General features: G+C 45.7%; 1 protein-coding gene across 3 annotated transcripts in view; it reads left to right on the top strand.

The window, feature by feature from the left end:
* Positions 1-1,364: 1,364 nt before the first annotated feature.
* FBXO16 (F-box protein 16) overlaps positions 1,365-15,488 on the top strand; it is a 63,254-nt gene continuing 49,130 nt past the window's right edge. For 2 of the 3 annotated variants that reach the window (XM_054499466.2, XM_054499462.2), the window contains exons 1-2: positions 1,365-1,466; positions 9,483-9,597. In XM_054499466.2, coding sequence (XP_054355441.1) covers positions 9,499-9,597 — 99 coding nt within the window. In that variant the 5' untranslated portion in view covers positions 1,365-1,466; positions 9,483-9,498. The remainder of the gene's footprint in view (positions 1,467-9,482; positions 9,598-15,488) is intronic. The other variant, XM_054499464.2, reaches the window with a different exon arrangement.

Genomic DNA, 15,488 nt, shown 5'->3' with positions numbered 1-15,488 from the left:
GAAAGCAACAACTTCTACGAGCTTCACTTTTTCTTTTTAAACTGGAGATACACAAATGCTGCCTATTTAAAAACTATAAAACAGGTCAGGCACAGTGGCTCACGCCTGTAATCCCTGCACTTCAGGAGGCCGAGGCGGGCAGATCACCTGAGGTCAGGAGTTTGAAACCAGCCTGGCCAATATGGTGAAACCCCGTCTTTACTAAAAATACAAAAAAATTAGCCGGGCATGGTGATGCATGCTTGTAATCCCCGCTACTCAGGAGGCTGAGGCAGGAGAATCCCTTGAACCCGAGAGGCAGAGGTTGCAGTAACCTGAGATCGTACCAATGCACTCCAGCCTGGGCAATAAGAGCAAAACTCCGTCCCCCCAAAAATAAAAACAAAACCTATAAAACACAACAGAAACACAGGGTTTGTACATTTAAGTCGAAGGGGAATGCATTCTTATTTATTTTGAGAAACAAAGATAGTAAGGAAGGTCTTTTTTTTGCTGTTGTTTTGCTTTTTGTTGTTGTTGACTGTTGCCTATAAAACTTGCTTTACATTGACCAAAGGACCTCTGTTCCGGAATTTTGAACTTTTTGGTATCCTCCAGCACTTGTTCATAACTCTATAACAGCTGTTACCCATGTGAGCCTTCCATTAAATATTTGTATATTGCACCTTCCAGTCTTCCTCTTTAGATTTCCTTTTTATCCTTGTATTCTCATTTTGCTTCGTATTACAAGACAGGCGCTCAATAAATTTAATGAATTGGACGGGATTCTAAGAGTTCCTAAATTTAGTTATTCTTATTAGGGCATGCCATCTGCTGGTTCCCTGGTGTATCTGTCAGTCAGCCTGAATTCTATAATCCAATAAATTGAAATTTGCATTGAAGCATTTGTGTGTCTCTGTGTTGGGCAATTCCTCCTGGCCCCATCCTTCCACTTCCTGTTGCAGGTGCTATTCTTTCATTGAACCAGTCTCGAATTCTTTTTCCTCCAACCCTCTGTTTACCTGTTGGCCACTCTTAAAACCTGGCACAGTGGAGCCTGCATTTCGCAGCTCCGGAGTGACCAGGACAATGTGACTGGGCACGCTCCGTATTTAGGGCTGATTTGGGACACACTACGTCTTGAATGAAGGTTTTCAACGCTACTTGTTTTAGGATTCGACGCATCTTCATTCTAGGGTTATATTGAGACCTTGCTGTCTCTCCCACGCTCTTGGCTGCCACACTTGTTAGTTTTATCCCCGTGCCCAATTTTGTAACCAGCCCTCCTGGATCTCGCGGCCAATCAAGAGCCCACACATTGTTGCCTAAGAGACCCCGGATGCCAGCAACGGGATTTATAGACGGTGATTGGGCTGCAGGAAGCTGGGAGGGGTGAGGGACTCGGGGGAGTCAGAGAAAAAGCTGACCTAATGCAACTGTGGCAACGTCAGCGCTTGAGGCTTGAAGAGGGAGACAAGCTAAAAGAGGTGAGAGCTGTGGGCAGTGCATGAAAAAGATGGAGACTCTCTCTTTGGAAAGCTCCAGGGCCTCTTATGAGCTTTATCAGTGCTCCTGGGGATTTCATTGTGCCCTCTCATTTGGGCTACAGTGCAACTGCCAGATATTCATACTAGTGAAATTAACAACCCACAGATAATTATATGCCTACCAAGCATTAGCTCTTTGCGTTGTATTATAGTTCTTGCTTTTTAAAAACTGGTTAAGCGGAAGATGAATTCGTATTTAAATCTACCCATACCCTATTTCTTGATAATTTCCTGATAATAATTTGAGATTCCCTTGTCTGATGATATTACAATGTATGGGTAAATGCTGTTAGCAGAGAGACCCAGTCCTATTATGCTCAGTAAACTCTGCATATAACCCCAGAGCCCAGTATCATGTTCTGAGTTTCACTCTACATTTCTACAATTCTACAAGGGTTTTTTTTTTTTTTTTTTTTTTGGTTGGTTGGTTTTTGTTTTTTGAGACAGGGTCTTGCTGTGTTGCCCAGGCTGAACTGCAGTGGTGCAATCATCGCTCACTGCAGCCTTGAACTCCCTGGCTCAAGGAATCCTTCCATCTCAGCCTCCTGAGTAGCTGGGACTACAGGTGCCTACCGCCACACCCACACCCGGCAAATTTTTTTTTTTTTTTTTTTTTTTTTTTTGTAGAGAGGGTTTTGCTGTGTTGCCCAAGCTGGTCTGGAATTCCTGGGCTTCAACTCCTGGGCTCAAGAGATCCTCCTGCCTCAGCCTCCCAAAATGCGGGGATTATAGGCGTGAGCCACAACACTTGGCCAACATTTCTACAAGTTGTGGTGGTGGTGGTGGTGTTTTTTTTGTTTTTCAAGATGGAGTCGCACTCTGTCCCCCAGGCTGGAGTACAGTGGCATGATCTTAGCTCACTGCAACCTCTGCCTCCCAGGCTCAAGCAGTCCTCCCACCTCAGCCTCCCGAGTAGCTGGGACTATAGGCACACACCACCACTCTCTGCTAATTTTTTGTTTTTGTTCTGTTTTTGGTAGAGACGAGGTTTCACTGTGTTGCCCAGGCTGGTCTCGAACTCCTGAGCTCAAGTGATTCACCCACCTCAGCCTCCCAAACATTTCTACAAGTTTTAATCCTTAAACTGCTCCCCACTTGCACTGCTATAGTCATTTTTTCTATTGATTTAACAAATATCGAGTACCTATGATATACTACTGTGATGATTCAGGTGAGCAGTGAGCATCAGAAAACCACATAAGCCAAGAATAATCAGAGTTTTGTGGCATGTTCTCAGAGTGGCCATGAGTTCAGTGTGTCTGGGCAGAGAGTGCATGAAGGTGGGGCCAGGTGAGTCTGAAAGGGTAGATGGAGGTAAAATCATGGCAGACCTAGACTTCCACGCGAGGAAGTCTGGATCCTGTAGCCATCAGTGAACCTCTGAAGGTTTTGAGCTGAAAAGTGACATGATCAACTGGTCTTTTAAAAAATACCTAACAGGAGACTGTGAGCTCCATTGAAGCAGACTTTTATCTTTGTACCCCTAACACCTGCCTTGTAGGTACTTAGTAAGGTGGTTAAATAATGATGACAGTGTGAAGAATGGCTTAGGGCAGGAGGTGGTGGCTCACCTTTGTAATCTCAGCACTTTGGGAGGCTGAGGTGGTGGATTGCTTGAGCCCAGAAGTTTGAGACTAGCTTGGGCAACAAAGCAAGACCTTATATCTACAAAAAATACAAAAAATAAAAATAAAATAAGCCAGGCATGGTGGTGCACACCTGTATTCTCTGCTACTTGGGAGGCTGACATGGAGAATTGCTTGAGCCCAGGAGGTTGAGGCTATGGTGAGCTGTGATCACACCACTGCCCTCCAGCCTGAGTGACAGGGCAAGACCTTGTCAAAAAAAAAAAAAAAAAAAATGGCTTAGAAGATCAAATTGGAAGTATGTGGCCAGGGGACCCATCCTTGCTATTGAAAATGAGACTAGAACCATATGTCAAGAACTAGGGTCACAGGCCCTCTTTCTGTATTTTAATTCTAAGAAAAATTAAAGATGAATATTCGGCTGGGCACAGTGGCTCATGCCTGTAATCCCAGCACTTTGGGAGGCCAAGGTGGGTGGATCACGAGGTCAGGAGTTTGAGACCAGCCTGACCAACATAGTGAAACCCTGTCTCTACTAAAAATACAAAAATTAGCCGGTCATGGTGGCAGGCGCCTGTAATCCCAACTACTCGGGAGGCTGAAGCAGGAGGATTGCTTGAACCCGGGAGGCGGAGGTTGTGGTGAGCCGCGTTTGCGCCACTGCACTCTAGCCTGGGCGACAGAGCGAGACTTTGCTCCACCTCTAAAAAAAAAAAAAAAGAAAAAAAGATGAATATTCAAAGGTAGTCCTTACAGGGAAGGAGATAACAAAAAAGCAACAGCAAGACATCTGTGGAAGGAGGGGATGACAACTTGCTTTATTTTGTTGATTAAGTGGGGACAATTATGTTTTGTATGTGTTATATAAAAATCTCTGTAGCTGGGCACGGCAGCTCACGCCTGTAATCCCAGCACTTTGGGAAGCCAGGGTAGGCAGATCACTTAAGGTCAGGAGTTCAAGACAAGCCTGACTAACATGGGGAAAACCCCATCTCTACTAAAAATACAAAAATTACCCAGGCATGGTGGTGCATGCCTGTAATCCCAGCTACTCGGGAGCCTGAGGCAGGAGAATCACTTGAACCTGGGAGGTGTAGGTGCAGTAAGCCGAGATCACGCCACTGCACTCCAGCCTAGGCAACAGGGTGAGACTTCATCTCAAAAAAAAAAAAAAAACCAAAAAACTGTCTTCTTAATAGTAGCAAGTGGTCTGTTCTGTGAACATGTTATGTGCATGCAAATACACACACTGCCTGTCTTCTGGAATGGAGGAAGGAGGAAAATACTGTAAAAGGATAACAGCAAGAGACGAGGCAGGATGTCCACATTGGCACGCTTTCAGCAGGCCTATATGGCCAAGAGGGCTGCTTCCCGGGGCCAGGCCCACCTTCTGAAAACCCATCTTCAAGCAGGTTGAAAGAAAGTCTAATCTAAGTGACATGTAGCTCTGAGGAACCAGGAAAAAGAAAACAACCAGTGCAGGAGCTTGGGGGAGTTACCAAGGAAAGCTACTTCTCCTCATTCAGAAGGATGTGCCTAGGATCAGTCACATGGTTTCCTACACAAACTGGAAAGGAGAGAGTTGTTCAGCATAGAGCAGGGGTAAGCAAAATTTTGTGTGTATGTGCATCTTTCTAGGGGGAGAATTCGTAGCTTTCATCATATTCTCCATGTAGCTCTTAAGAAAGGATTCAGAACAACTCATTTAATTTTTATGTTTTTAATATTTTTTAAAAACGGTCTTGCTCTGTTGCCCAGGCTGGAGTACAGTGGTGCAATCACAGCCTACCACAGCCTCAACCTCCTGGGCCCAAGCGATTCTCCCACCTCAGCCCTCTGCCCCCACCCCAAGTAGCTGGGACCACAGGCGTGCACCACTAAGCCCATCTAATTTTTTGGTTTTTTTTACTTTGTGTAGAGACAAGGTCTCACGATGTTGCCCAGTCTGGTCTCAGATTCCTGGGCTCAAGCAGTCTTTCTGCCTCAGCCTCCCAAGTACTGGGATTACAGGCAACAAAACAACTAGTTTTAAAAGAAGAAATGTAGCCCAGGTGCGGCAGTGGCTTACACCTGTAATCCCAGCACTTTGGGAGGCCAAGGCTGGTGGATCACCTGAGGTCAGGAGTTTGAGACCAGCCTGACCAACATGGTGAAACCCTGTCTCTACTAAAACTATAAAATTAGCTGGGCCTGGTGGCTCATGCCTGTAATCTCAGCTACTAGGGAGGCTAAAGCAGCAGAATCACTTGAACCCAGGAGGCGGAGGTTGCAGTGAGCCAAAATCTCACCATTGCATTCCAGCTTGGGCAACAACAACAAAACTCTTTCAAAAAAAAAAAGAAGAAGAAGAAAAAGAAGAAATGTAGAAAATAAATAAATAACAACAACAAAAACAAATATATCACTTTTTAGCTGGGGAGATCTAGACTCAGTGGCTACACTTTGTATCTGTAACTTTTTTTTTTTTTTTTTTGAGACAGAGTCTCACTCTGTCACCCAGGCTGGAGTGCAGTGGCACGACCTCAGCTCACTGCCATCTCCACCTCCTGGGTTTAAGCGATTCTCCTGCCTCGGCCTCCTGAGTAGCTGGTATTACAGGTGCGCCACCATGCCCAGATAATTTTTGTATTTTTAGTAGAGATGGAGTTTTACCATGTTGGTCAGGCTGGCCTCGAACTCCTGACTTCAGGTGATCCACCTGCCTCAGCCTCCCAAAGTGCTGCAATTACAGGTGTGAGCCACAATGCCAGCCTGTATCTATAACTTGCCTGCTCACATGTACTTTTATCATTAGCTGCCAGTTAATAGTACTGTAATAAAATCATTTCTTTCTGCTTAGTAACATACCTAAATGTGAGTCCGATAGTTAGCTGTTGAGGCTGAGAAGACCCTGAGAGCTGATCTGTGCGCCCCTCATTCCAGTGGCATATTGGCAGCAGGCAACTGCAGGAAGGCATTGTCTTGACACCCCAGAGGGTTTAAAACGTGGGCTTTATCTTCCTGAGAGAGAATATTAATGTCAAATGAGAAACTCAAAGATCTCAGATAGTGTTTGGGAAAATCCCATACCAGCCAAAAAATCATGATTTAAAAAAAAATATATCCAAGGCTGGGCACAGTGACTTGTGCCTGTAATCCCAGCCCTTTGGGAGGCTGAGGTGGGCAGATCACCTGAGGTCAGGAGTTCGAGACCAGCCTGGCCAACATGGTGAAACCCCATCTGTACTAAAAATACAAAAATTAGCCAGGCGTGGTGGCAGGTGCCTGTAGTCCTAGCTACTCAGGAGGCTGAGGCAGGAGAAGCACTTGAACCTGGGAGGTGCAGGTTGCAGTGAGCTGTGTCTGCACCACTATCCTGCAGCCTGGGAAACAGGGCAAGACTCTTTCTCAAAAAATAAAAAATATCCAGTATCTGTTGATGTGGGGTCATTTCTGGAGCCCATTGATCAGGCAAGCAGGCCCTGGTCCTCTTAGCCATCTCTGCCACCTGTCCTTGTGAAACCCACTATCGGAGAGTGGAATATGCAGAAGCCTGCAAGCCTGAGTGTATATATCAAAACTACTCTCAATCTGCTGTAAGTGTCTCGCACCTTGAAATATTTTGTCATGGCTCTCCAAAGGACAGGGTTTTTGTTTTTGTTTTTTTTCACAAAGTTTTGCTCTCGTCGCCCAGGCTCCAGTGCAGTGATGCGATCTCAGCTCACTGCAACCTCCGCCTCCTGGTTTCAAGCAATTCTCCCATCTTAGCCTCCTGAGTAGCTGGGATTACAGGCATGCGCCAGCATGCTAGCTAATTTTTGTATTTTTAGTAGAGATGCGGTTTCACCATATTGACCAGGCTGGTCTCGAACTCCTGACCTTAGGTGATCCACCCACCTTGGCCCCTCAAAGTGCTGGGATTACAGGCATAAGCCACCACACCTGGCCTCAAAGGACAGGTTTTGAGGCACTCTGCGAATGACAAGTTCTAAGAAAAGCTTCAGGAAGGTTTCCACTTATCAAGACCACCTGCCTGTCAGGCCCTCTGCCAGACCCTTTTTCTCTAATCTTTGAAAGAGCAGTTGAGAGTGATTGTATACATCTTCATTTTACGGATGAGGTAACTAAGTCTCAGATTAAATAACTGGCATAAAGCTACACAGTACAGGTTAGAGCCAGGATTAAACCTGTATAAAGTAAAAAACAAAAAAAAAATTGGTTGCAAACAACAGAAACAGATTCTAGCTAATGTAAGCAAATAGGAAGTTTATCGCAAGGATACTGCAATAAGTTTCCTATTTGCTTACATTAGCCCCATGTTAGAAAGGACATGGGGCTTTTTTAGGGAGTAGGGAGGGGCAATGAAATAGCAGGGACAACTGAACAGTCAGCCCAGGGCACCAATGCTACTTTGAATGACCACCTCACCTGTGAAATAATGGCCAGGTGCAGTGGGTCATGCCTGTAATCCCAACACTTTGGGAGGCCAAGGCGGGCGGATCACTTGAGGCCAGGAGTTTGAGACTAGCCTGACCAACATGGCGAAATCTCATCTCTACTAAAAAAATACAAAAATTAGCCAGGCACACCTGTAACCCCAGCTACTGTACTGCAACCTGGGAAACAGGGCAAGACTCTTTCTCAAAAAATAAAAAATATCCAGTATCTGTTGCTGTGGGGTCATTTGTGGAGCTCATTGATCAGGCAAGCAGGCCCTGGTCCCCTTAGCCATCTCTGCTACCTGTCCTTGTGAAACCCACCATCACAGAGTGGAAAATGCAGAAGCCTGCAACCCCGAATGTATGTATCAAAACTACTCTCGGTCAGCTACTAGGGGAGCTGAGGCAGGAGGATCGCTTGAACCTGGGAAGCGGAGGTTGCGGTGAGTTGAGATCGTGTCACTGCACTTGAGCCTGGGTGACAGAGCAACACTCCATCTCGGCCGGGCGCGGTGGCTCACGCCTGTAATCCCAGCACTTTGGGAGGCCGGGGGGGGTGGTGCGGATCACAAGGTCAGGAGACCGAGACCATCCTGGCTAACATGGTGAAACCCTGTCTCTACTAAAAATACAAAAAATATTAGCTGGGCGTGATTGCGGGCGCCTATAGTCCCAGCTACCTGGGAGGCTGAGGCAGGAGAATGGCGTGAACCCGGGAGGCGGAGCTTGCAGTGAGCCCAGATCGCACCACTGCCCTCCAGCCTGGGCGACAGAGCGAGACTCTGTCTCAAAATAAATAAATCAATTAATAAAATAAAATAAAATAAGATTAAGAGTAAGCTATTGCCAGCCCAACTGGCCTAGCCTGGTCTCATGACCATCTCTTGGCTAGGGAAGGACAGGCTACCTTAATTAGTTAAACCATCAGGCTGTAAACAATGAGGGAAAAGTAATTCCTCCTGAAAATTAAAGTGCTTTAATCAAAAGGAGGCAGACATATACTGGATAACTAAAAATAGCAAATTTCCCCCAATAAACTCAAATCTGTTCATTTCCAAAGCCTTGGCTTTGTCTCTCCCACCGTGCTACCTCTTCAATACGCTGTCAGGCAGGAATTCTTGTTACTTGGATATCTGGAAGTTAAGAGGGGAGGAGGAGAGTTACTATCACAAGGGACAAGAATGAAGTGTTTCATATTGCATGATGATTTTAAATTTAAAATACTTCTCTTCCTGGCCAATATAGTATGTCCTTAGCTAGGAGTGATTCTGGATTTCCCCCTAGAGTCCAGTGAAAATAAAGTGGCATCAAACTGACCTGGGTCCGACTACAATTCCACCACTTGCTATCTGTATGACCTTGGACAGGGTAACATCAATAAGCCAAATTTTCCTCATATGTAAAATGAGTTAAAACCCACCACCTCACCAGGTAATTGTGCACTTCCATTGAGGAGTTGTATGAAGTGCTTGACATATAAGATGCCCCCAATAAATGCTCTTCCCACCCATTCCCTCTGCCAACATGCTAAAAAATTATATGGTATTAGTATTGTTATTTTTTTTTGAGGTGGAGTCTCACTCTGCTGCCCAGGCTGGAGTACAGTGGCGCCATCTTGGCTCACTGCAACCTCCACCTCCTGAGGTCAAGTGACTCTCCTGCCTCAGCCTCCCTAGTAGCTGTGATTACAGGCATGCACCACCACGCCCGGCTATTTTTTATTTATTTATTTATTTATTTATTTATTACATTTATTTTTAGTAGAGACAGGGTTTCACCATGTTGGCCAGGCTGGTCTCGAATCCTTGACCTCAAGTGGTCCGCCCACCTCAGCCTCCCAAAGTGCTGGGATTACAGGTGTGAGCCATTGTGCCCGGCTGGTATTAGTAATTTTTGTTTTCTGAGGGTTATATGATTCACTTCTTCTGATAGGTGTTTTTTTCTTACGGCAGGATATCCAGTTGTTTCATGATGGCATTTGCACCTCCGAAAAACACAGATGGTCCCAAAATGCACACAAAGATGAGCACCTGGACACCCCTAAACCATCAGCTATTGAATGACCGGGTAAGTGAACAGAACTATTTTAACAATTGAATCCATGACTTAAAGGAAAAAAGATATTAAAATTTTACTTACCAAAATATGAACAGGGATTATTTAGGATTGTGTAATGGATGAATAAAAACCAAAATGAAGATATTCAAAAACTTTTATTGAACCCTTGCTATATGGGCAAGGCTGGCAATAGACCCAAAGTCCTTGCCCAAGAAGAAAAAGTCTTGGATTTGTTCTTTCCACCGCTGTCACCTTCCTCTCCCACCCCACTTGCCTTTTTTCTTCCATCACTTGTTCTCCCCTGGAACCACCAGGACTGAGAAAAGAGAGAGTGGTCCATGGCATTCCCCAAAACCCAGTTTTCTTGGTATAGTTGAGGTTGCTGGGTAATGCTGCACATTTAATAAGATATATAAAATGCATACATTTCAACTGATTATTCACATTATTCAGGTTCTCTTAAGACATTTATTTTCATGGCTGGATGCGGTGGCTCATGCTTATAATCCCAGCACTTTGGGAGGTCGAGGCGGGTGGATCATCTGAGGTCAGGGGTTCGAGACCAGCCTGGTTAACATGGTGAAACCTTGTTTCTATCAAAAATACAAAAAATATATATATTAGCTGGGCGTGGTGGTGTGCACCTGTAATCCCAGCTACTCGGGAGGCTGAGGCGGAAGAATCGCTTGAACCCAGGAGGCGGAGGTTGCAGTGAGCCGAGATCACACCATTGCACTCCCGCTTGGGCAACAAGAGGAAACTCTGTCTCAACAACAACAACAACAATAAGAACAACAATAACAAAGACGTTTATTTTCCACCTGCACTCTGGGAAGGTGCTAGCGGAATACACTAAAGGATCATGGTGGACGGCTGGGGTGTGGGACTGACCAACCTCTAGGGGTTTCTATTCCTGCTTCAGTTAGGGACAGAATTTACCAACAGGTCTGTGAGCTCCAGTGACCAATCGCTGTATGCAAGGACCACACCTATTTGTCAGGAAAACACAATCACCGTGTATAAAACTGACATCATCCTCTTGCTCCTACACACCAGTTCCTCCCCCTGATGAGAGGCACTACTTTATACCAAGTCAATCAAGCCAGAAATTCTGCTTCTCCCTGTCCAGTCTGGGATTTGATTTTCCCCCAGATTACAAGTTAATAAGTTAGCCTGTGGCTTATGGAATAGAAGACTCTGTTGTTTCACAATAAAAGATGAGATTCTTGGGTCAAAAACAACTTTACTCACAAAGCAGCGAGTGGCATGAACATTATGTTTGCGTGGGTTCTGCTGGTCCTCCCCGTCCCACAGGTGTGACGCATAGGGCCCAGGTAAATGATACACGTAACAGTGGTTTGCACCACAGCTGAGGAACAATGAGCCCAGGGCATTCACTGCTTTTCATAGTAAGCAGTAAGTCAACCTGCTCTTGCTCCCAAAGGGAGACGTTACCTCATCCCTCAAGGTTGCCTTACTGCAGACACAACCTGCAAGAATGGCCCAAGTCACGAATGCTCAGGGCCTTGCATTCTTTTTTTTTTTTTTCTGAAACAGAGTCTCACTGTGTCACCAGACTGGAGTGCAGTGGTGCGATCTCAGCTCACTACAACCTCCACCTCCCGGGTTCAAGCGATTCTCTTGCCTCAGCCTCCTGAGTAGCTGGGACTACAGGCGCACACCACCACACCCAGCTGATTTTTGTATTTTTAGTAGACAGGGTTTCACCATGTTGGCCAGGATGGTCTTGACCTCTTGACCTCATGAGCCACCCGCCTCAGCCTCCCAAAGTGCTGGGATTACAGGCGCGAGCCAGCGCACTCAGCCAAGAGTGCTCAGGCCCTTGCATTCTTGGCATGCCAAGATGTTTTGGAGTGTGAGAGACACACAGAGAAGTGTCTACCAACGCTCCCTTGCCTCCATATGTAATTTGCTTTCCAGTACTCTGAGTCCTCCTCCCAATCTCTCATTCAGGCCTGTCTTCTCCACCCGCCTATCTACTTCCAGCTCCATTCTGAGCTCACACTGTCTGCACCCTTTGCCTAGTACACTGCAGGCACCCCCAACTGCTTTCACTGGCTCTGTCCCTGCCAATCCATCCTCTATTCTTGTCCCAGAGAGATCTTTCTAAGATTCCGATTCTATTATGTGAAACCAATAATAGGCTCCACTCCCAAGAGTAAATTCCAACACCCCCAGGCATAGCGTTGAAGATCTTTCATGATCTGACCTCAGTCAACTTCCCGGCTCCACCCCTGCCACTGCTCCCTCACATTCGATGCCCAGGCCCGGCTCAAGGCCCCCAGGTGAACCCTGCTCTCCCACACATCCATGCCTTTGCATGTGCTCTCGCCCTCGCCTCCTATCTGAGTCCATTCAAATGTCCTTTCCTCTGTGAAGCCTCCCCCTGCATCCTGCTTCCTTTTTTTTTTGCTGTCATCACTGTTTACTGGCTTTCCCAGTCAACTCCCATGCATGAAGAGTTGAGATTCCGTCTTTTCTTTCTGTACCTCCAGGAACCTGGTTTGGTTCCTGAAGCATAAGAAATGGAGTCAGGGCTGGGCACAGTGGCTCACACTTGTAATCCCAGCACTTTGGGAGACCAAGGCGAGTGGATCACCTGAGGTCAGGAATTCAAGACCAGCCTGGCCAACATGGTAAAACCCTGTCTCTACTAAAAAATATAAAAATTAGCCGGGCATGGTGATGCACCCCTGTAGTCCCAGCTTCTCGGGAGGCTGATGCAGAAGAATCACTTGAACCCAGGAGATGGAGGTTGCAGTGAGTCAAGATTGCACCACTACACTCAGTGCCTGGGCAACAGAGTGAGACTCTGTCTCAGGAAAAAAAAAAAAAAAAAAAAGAAAGAAAGAAAAAGAAAAAAGAAATTGAATCAGAGTTCAGGTCTACTCCCTGGTACCTGTTTCACTGACTCTTGTCTTCCTGCCTCTTCATCTTTGTGTCCTTAGCCTGGATTTGCCCCTTTGCCCCTCTAAACTCAACAGATGGGCTCATCCCTTGGCAAAGCTGTCATCAAACCTGAACCCTCCTGCTCAGTACTTTCTGTTTCTGGTCGAATCAGTTTCTACTGATGAGCAATTTTAGGAGAGGAACAGAAGGGCCAAAGTAGAGATTGGAATAGTGAGAAATAAAATGGAGAGAGACTGAAAGAGGAAAATGATAAAGGAAATGAGGAAAGAGGAAAGAGAATGAGAAAAAAATAGAGGGACCAGGAGAAACAAAAGGAAAGGCAGAGAAAGAGGGAGACAGAGAGACTCAGCCTTCATCTAGCCATGAACACCAAGCAAATCTATTGAAAAAATTTTGGGGGACAGGCACAGTGGCTCAGGTCTGTAATCCCAGCACTTTGGGAGGGTGAGGCCAGTGGATCGCTTGAGGCCAAGAGTTTAAGACCAGCCTGGGCAACATGGTGCGACCTCATCTTTATAAAAAAAAAAAAAAAGTAAAATAAAATATTAGCCTGGCATGATGGTGCGTGCCTATGGTCCCAGCTACTTGAGAGGCTGAGGCAGGAGGATCGCTTGAGCCCAGGAGTTGGAGGTTGGGGTAAGCCACGATTGCACCACTTCACTCCAGCCTGAGTGACGGAGAGAGACCCTGTCTCTAAAAAAAAGAAAGAAAGAAAATTGTTTTTATCCAGCTCAACAGTAATTTACTGAGCACCTGTTTGCAATGCTCGAAGCTCTCCAACAGTTTATGTAACAGCTTATCTGCTTCCCCTACCAAAACTTCAGCGTCTCATTTTGAATTCTGTCTTCCTATAGAATTGTGAAGGTTTTACACACATGTGAAAAAGTGACTTCAATTCAAATATGCATTCATTGAATTCCTTGATTTTCAGAAATTTTCTTCGAAAAATTACGAGTCTTGATCAATTTAGCAGCTGCGGAGAAGAAAAGTGTCTTAGGAGGCAAAAAATTGCCTAAATGCCTCTTGCAGTTCGATTTTTAGAGAAGCTGATTCTGAGATTAGCATGTAGAGCGTTGACTGGAGAGGACTTTCAGGATCAGCACCTGGGAAGGGAAGGAAATAAAAGGAAAAGGAGAGAAAAGGGGCAGATGTGGGGCAAAGGAAGAAGTTGGGCTGGAATGCAGTCTCAATGAGGTCTCCACTGACCCCATAGGACTCCCTGAAGCTGCCAAGATGCCTCAGATTGGTTGTAAAGAAATATCTGAGGCTGGGTAATTTATAAAGAAAAGAGGTTTAATTGGCTCACAGTTCTGCAGGCTGTGCAGGAAACATAATGGCATCTGCTTCTGGGGTGGCCTCAAGGAGCTTTCCATCATGGCAGAGGGCAAAGCAGGAGGAGGCATCTTACATGGCAGGAGCAGGAGGAAGAGTGAGACAGGGGAGGTCCCACACACTTTTAAACAACCAGATCTCGTGAGAACTCACTCCCGCTGATGACAGCGCTAGGGGGATGGTGCTAAGCCATGACAAACTGCCCCCATGATCCAATCACCCTCCCACCAGGCCCCACCTTCAACATAGGGGATTACAATTTTTTTTTTTTTTTGAAACAGAATTCATTCTTTTGCCCAGGCTGGAGTGCAATGGCGTGATCTTGGCTCACTGCAACCTCTGCCTCCCAGTTCAAGTGATTCTCCTGCCTCAGCCTCCTGAGTAGCTGGGATTGCAGGCACCCACCACCACACCTGGCTAATTTTCATATTTTTAGTAGAAATGGAGTTTCACCATGATGGCCAGGCTGGTCTTGAACTCCTGACCTCAGTGATCCGCTGGCCTTGGCCTCCCAAAGTGCTGGATTATAGGCATGAGTCACTGTGCCCAGCCGGGGATTATAATTTGATACGAGATTTGGTGGGGACGGAGATCCAAACCCCAACATTTGTCTTACATTGTGGCAAGGGGAAAGGGAGGAAGAGGATCTGGTCTTTATACTTCCACACTGACCGAACATTCAGTGGCTGCTAGCTGCCTACCCACCCCCGCCAGGTCTGACCTTGGGCAAGGCAGCTCTCTCAAGCTCATAACTGTCAACCAGCAGCCTTCCAACAGGTGGGGAAATAAATCCTTCAGTTCTGGAGGGGAACGAGTGCATCACAGCACTCGTTGTTTCTTTAATAGATTTTTATCCAATGTAACGATCACGTCCCAAGATAATATGTACTTTATTGTCCCGAACTCCCATTTTATTCCAAAAATAATAATAATAATTTTTTGGTTTAGTTAGGTTCTTGTGTGGAGTAAATTAATTTTTAAAAATCTTTGTGTGTATATATACACATAAGTATGTGTACAAATGCAGAGTCACACATATAGAATTTGTATATGATTATGCCAAGCTGGTGTTTGTTTGTTTGTTTTTGAGGATCTCACTCTGTCACCCAGGCTGGAGTACAGTGGCACAATCACGGCTCACTGCAGCCTCCACCTCCTGGGCTCAAGCGATCTTCCTGTCTCCTCCTCCCAGGTAGCTAGGACCACCAGGCTCACACCACCATGCCCGGCTAATTTTTTTTGTTTTTATTAGAGAAAAGGCCTGGTCTCAAACTCCTGAGTGCAAGTGAGCCTCTGTCTCAGCCTCCCAAAGCTCTGGGATTACAGGCATCAACCACCATGCCCAGCTATATCAAACTGTTAATACTGCTTTTTCCCAAAGAGTTATATGGGTGTTGGTGGACAGAGGAGGGTGTGTTAGAAGAGAGAGCTTTCATTTTCTTACTTCATACAATGCAGCAATGTTTCCAATTTTAAAACAAATTAGAACATAAATATGTATCGTATATTATACACACACACACCCCCATACATATAAGTAAACAAAGAACAATAACTCTGGAATTGAAAACTCTGGTTTCAAATCAGCTGTACCAGTTTTACCTTCTCTGGGCTTTATCCTCCTTTGTAAAATGAGT

The sequence above is a fragment of the Pongo pygmaeus genome, chromosome 7 (genome assembly GCF_028885625.2).
Source record: "Pongo pygmaeus isolate AG05252 chromosome 7, NHGRI_mPonPyg2-v2.0_pri, whole genome shotgun sequence".
Classification (NCBI taxonomy): domain Eukaryota; kingdom Metazoa; phylum Chordata; class Mammalia; order Primates; family Hominidae; genus Pongo; species Pongo pygmaeus.
The sequence above is the reverse complement of the archived record's forward strand: the minus strand, read 5'-3'. Positions and strand labels throughout refer to the sequence as shown.